General features: G+C 36.3%; 1 protein-coding gene across 3 annotated transcripts; it reads left to right on the forward strand.

Moving 5' to 3' along the window:
* On the forward strand, positions 1-4159 carry LOC107804024 (uncharacterized). Of its 3 annotated transcripts, none has more exons than XM_016627831.2 (2): positions 1-217; positions 2787-4159. In XM_016627831.2, exon 2 carries the CDS (start codon positions 2802-2804, stop codon positions 3891-3893), a length of 1092 nt encoding a protein of 363 aa, XP_016483317.1. In that variant the 5' UTR covers positions 1-217; positions 2787-2801; the 3' UTR covers positions 3894-4159. The 3 variants fall into 3 exon arrangements, with proteins under 3 accessions (XP_016483317.1, XP_016483319.1, XP_016483318.1); XM_016627833.2 differs by having other exon boundaries at positions 213-344; XM_016627832.2 differs by lacking the exon at positions 1-217 and adding an exon at positions 390-642.
* Positions 4160-4896: the final 737 nt, after the last annotated feature.

The raw sequence follows: 4896 nt of genomic DNA on the forward strand, positions 1-4896 counted from the left end.
AATCCCATTTATTCTCTCTCATTTTTATTTTCTCTCTCATCCAATCCAAAAACCCATAAACTTTTTTTTATATTTATTTTCCATTTTGTACAAATGCCCGCGCTCTAATTTAATTCCCTCTCAGATCTCTCCTTTTTTACCAGAAAAACCCTAGCTCTCTCTTTTTTTTCTCCCCTCATATTTTTACCAATTCATACTAATCAATTGATTTTTTCCGGTAAGAATCCTTCAATTTTAATTACTTTTTTTTTTTGTGGGATATTGTGGATAATGGGACAATTGAAGGATTTGATAATTCGATTAAATTAATGGTGAATCTGAGATTGATGAGGAGGTTATAAAAGGTCAAGGCGTCATGTGCTTGGCTTTGTTTTTATTGTTTTATTTAAATGAATTTTCGCTGTAATGAGTTTTTGAATTATTGGAGTATTAATTAATTCGTTTTATTAACTGTCTTCTCGCGTGATTTTGCACGTTGTTTCGTGTATTGGATGCATTTTCTGAACTTCCCCTCTTGCGTCTGTAGTAGATAGATACGTGGAAGTTGAATTCTTTGGAGGTATATATATATATAGCTATCGTGTACCTTTTTTGTTGCTTACAATTATCATTTTTTGGATCCAGATTCGCTCCAAACTTAAGGTGGGTGTGAGTCTTTTCATTTTCTTTTCTAATCAATTTAGCTTGACGGTCTGAATTACAATTGACTAAGGCAATTCTGTCTAAGAAATTGCAAAAATTGATTTTTATGTTAGTGCACAGTTGCTTTTAGTGACTTGTTATTGTGGTATGTCAATGTGATCAAGTGTTTGGATTGCTATGGTCTTGATAGTCTCTGAATTCCCCAATTTTGTGATAGTCAGATCGCCATTGTTGTAATTCAAAACTGATAGATTGTTTAATCAGTGTGTCATTTGTTGTTGTTTCGGGAGTTGATGGTGGTACTTGAGCTTTGAGCTAGAATCTCCGCGGGGGTTTGGGGTGGGGGGTGGCTAAGTTATGATGGGATCTGTAGCTTTAGTAGTTCCAATCATATATTAGACATTTGAGAGGTTATTGAAATAATTTCTCTTTTCTCAAGGGCGATGATTTAGTGAATTGCAGTAATAGGTTGAATGTTTAGGTGTCTTTCATTTAACTTTTTAAATTGCTGATCAGATTTTTTATTTTAGATTTTGTAATGCAGATTTTTGTTGTTGTTTCGCGCGCACACACATACTCACACTTATATTTTCACATATTTTCGTTCTTCAAGGAAGTTGACTAGTGAGTTCCTTCCCTGAATCATGATGCCTTGGCTTTTCCTTCTTTTGGGTGATAGTGTACCATTAGATTCTTTGACTCTCCCTCCTCCTTGTTCCTGCAAGGAAAGACAGATTGAAAGAAATTTTAAGAGTATTTAGGTATAAAGTCTAGGGCAAGATACATATTCCAAATTTTCGAATCCATTCCTTCAGTAGAATATAAGGTCAACAGATGTCTAGTATCAGAATTGTGATTTAGCCGCTAGCACCTGATACTTTTCAGGCAACTTCAGAGATCTCATTTAATTATCTTTCTGTGCATGTCGAGACAGGAGTCTGTAGTTGTCTTCTTGGTGGGAATGAAAGTTCTTGCACGTCTTCTGTGATCTTTGATCTTTTTGGAATCAATCTGTATATTTCCTTGATTTTCTCAGTAAGCAGAGGGCGGTTTTTGCCGTCTCTTACAGCGAATATATGGATGATGTTACCCGATTTTTTCTGAGCTGGCCTTTTATTCCAAGCTGATTTGTTTTCAAATCCCTCTCTCTACTATTTTGAGGGGATTCCGAGCTGATTTGTCTTCTGTGATCATATCCAACTAAATGCATTTGCTATTCCTATTGTTTGAAGTATAGCTTTTTGTTTGCTGTTTGAGATGTTATTGTGTTTTTGTCATTTTTTATCTACTCAACTGAATTGTCTATTTTTGTTCGAGAGTGCAATTATTATTATTGTTTTATTTAAAACTCATATTGTGGGTCTAGGTTTTGCTTTATATGAATACTTGTGTATTTTAACTTAACAACATATTACGGGCAATTACCCAGTCAAATTGGACTCAGAATTCCAAAAGATAAACGTAATTTGCTTTTTGACCAGATTTGATTTACAAAAGTTTTGGTTTGATTTATCAAATTATTGTGTAAAATTTGACTATACTCTGAATATTCAGCTTGGTAGGGCAGAATTGATAATTCATATAGTTGACCCCATCTAGTTTGAGATTGAGGGAATTCATTGGCTGATCTGATGTTTATTGATTATCACATGCATGCACTATTTCTCTATTTGCATGTCACTCTGTATTTAATGATGGCTCTATGCTACTCGGTATAATCTCTGTTCCTCTTGCAAAAGGTCTGCCCTATTGTTCTTTCCTTGATTGAGCTTCATGCTTCCATTTCGCATACATAGACAGACCAGAAAAACAAGCAAACACATGGCTCTTCTAAGTTTTGTGTTCGATCTGCTTTCCCTGTTCTTAGCAACCTATGCCCTATGGATAGCTAGAGCACTTACTCAAGGTCCCTGAAATTTATGATTTGTTGAAACCTGCCATGTAGTGAAATTCTTGCTCTAGGTCTCTGTTCTTTTATCATGTTTGAACCATAAAATAGGAAGGAGATATTATTTAAACAAGATATGGTAAAAAAGTTAGGAAGCATACTTTACTTGAACACTCATAAAATATTCTGAGGATATGACTATGCTCTTTTTTAATGTAGTGCTATCTTGCTAAATATTGAACTTCTGTTCCTGCAGATTTGTCTAGGAAAAATGGCTAAAGGGACCACAGGACGACGTAGGATTGGTTCTCGACGATGCAGGGCCACACCATACCCTTTGCCATCTGCAGATCATTGTGAACATGTGCACCAAAAGAAATGTTCTAAAATCTTTGAGAAGAAAGACTGGGAAGATGCAACTTGTTCCGTATGCATGGAATATCCCCATAATGCTGTGCTGCTCCTGTGTTCCTCTCATGACAAAGGTTGCCGCCCCTACATGTGCGGAACTAGCTTACGCTATTCAAACTGCCTCGATCAGTACAAGAAAGCCTACACTAAAGAAACACTGCCAGATGACAATCAATCTATGCAGGGTCCTACTGATACTCCAACTGCGGGCGTGTTTTCTACTTTGCCTTCTGAGAAAAGCGAGGTCATTGAAGTTGCATGCCCGCTATGTAGAGGCCAAGTGAAGGGATGGACTGTGGTTGAACCTGCAAGAGAATATCTGAATATGAAGACACGTAGCTGCATGCAGGATGATTGCTCATTTGTTGGAAGCTACAAGGAGATGCGAAAACATGTTAAGGCAGAGCACCCCTCTGCCAGGCCACGTGAGGTAGATCCTCTTCTTGAACAAAAATGGAGAAGGCTTGAGCGGGAACGAGAGAGGGATGATGTTATCAGCACTATAACTTCTTCAATGCCAGGGGCTGTGGTATTTGGTGATTACGTGATAGAAGGAAGTCATTATGGTTTTGATTCGGAGGATGAAGAGGGTTTTGATGTGAATGCGATGAATGGGAATGAAGGTTTTGGAGTGGGAATCGATCGCAATTTGATGAATATGTTTCTGTTTTTGCAGGCTTTTGGTTCTGCAGGGAACATTGCGTCAAATCGGGTTATGAGGCGGCATGACAGAGAAATAAGTGACACTTTGGATAGAGGTGCTGGTAGAATTGAGCGAAACCTCCCGAGCGGTGGTTTTGAGTACTCTGATGCAGACAGTGACAATAGCGGGGATGATAATGATGATAGTGGCATATCGCTAGTTGGGCGTCTTCGTCGTGAAGGTAGGGTCCTTTTGGGGCGTTCTGGGAGGAGACGAAGACGTAGAGAGGCCAATGCGGGTCGGAGATAGATGTATTTTGTGTATGTTTCAAAATTGTGAAAAAGAAATAATTTAGGGCTTAGTTTAGGATTTAACTGTGCTCTAACATTCTCATGCACATCTGCCTCTGATTGATGTTTGATACATTGTAGATTGTAGGACATCGCTCAGAATTATTGGCTGGCACTTAAAGAAAGATCAGTTTCTCTGTAATTTGTAGTCTGTAATTTCCTTACTCTGCCTGGACATTTATATGTCAATTCTTGTATGAATGCAATTTCTGATGTACATTTTAATTTTGTTGTTCACCTTTTACTACTTAAACTTGTATATACGTAATTCATTATCTAGCCGTCCAGTGAAGTTGATTCATCCTTAGGGATTGGTAATTGTATGCTAAGAAAAGACCTTATAGCTCTTCAGCATTTATTAAATTGACATGCAAGGCTGATTAATTTCATAAAATATTGTAAAACAAAATAGAGAACTGTATTGAAATTGTCGAATGTGGGTTCCACATAAATATTTTAGGGCCCGTCTGGCCATTAAATAATTTCCTTCTTTCTGAATTTTTTTCCTTTTTTTTTAAATCAGTGTTTAGCCATAAAATTTTCGATTTTCATTTAAAGATAATTTCGTAATTTTTCAAAAATTTGAAAAACTCCCAAAAATTATTTTTCAAAATTTTCAACTCAAATCACTCACAAAAATTCAAAAACAACCCAAAATTATATTCACATCCAAATACAACTCTAATTTTCAAATACCATTACACCTAAAAATAAAAATAACATTTCACTTTTTTTAATCAGGAAGTTGGAGATTAATATGACATAAAAATTAAATCAAGTTGAATAATACATTTGTACAACTTAGTAACGTAAAAGCTCATCACGGCAGTCTGAATCATTAAATTCAAGAGGCAAATTCGATGTCCCACACTGATGTTGTGTGGATCCCCACAATAAATTTCTATACACGTATATCTTCTCATACTATTTGAAAGATTTCTCAGTGATATTGATACTCTTCA

This window comes from Nicotiana tabacum, chromosome 7 (genome assembly GCF_000715075.1).
Source record: "Nicotiana tabacum cultivar K326 chromosome 7, ASM71507v2, whole genome shotgun sequence".
Lineage (NCBI taxonomy): Eukaryota > Viridiplantae > Streptophyta > Magnoliopsida > Solanales > Solanaceae > Nicotiana > Nicotiana tabacum.

Bases quoted from the DNA above. Each gene is read 5' to 3' on its own strand.
- LOC107804024 (XM_016627831.2), top strand. From the start codon at position 2,802: ATGGCTAAAGGGACCACAGGACGACGTAGGATTGGTTCTCGACGATGC.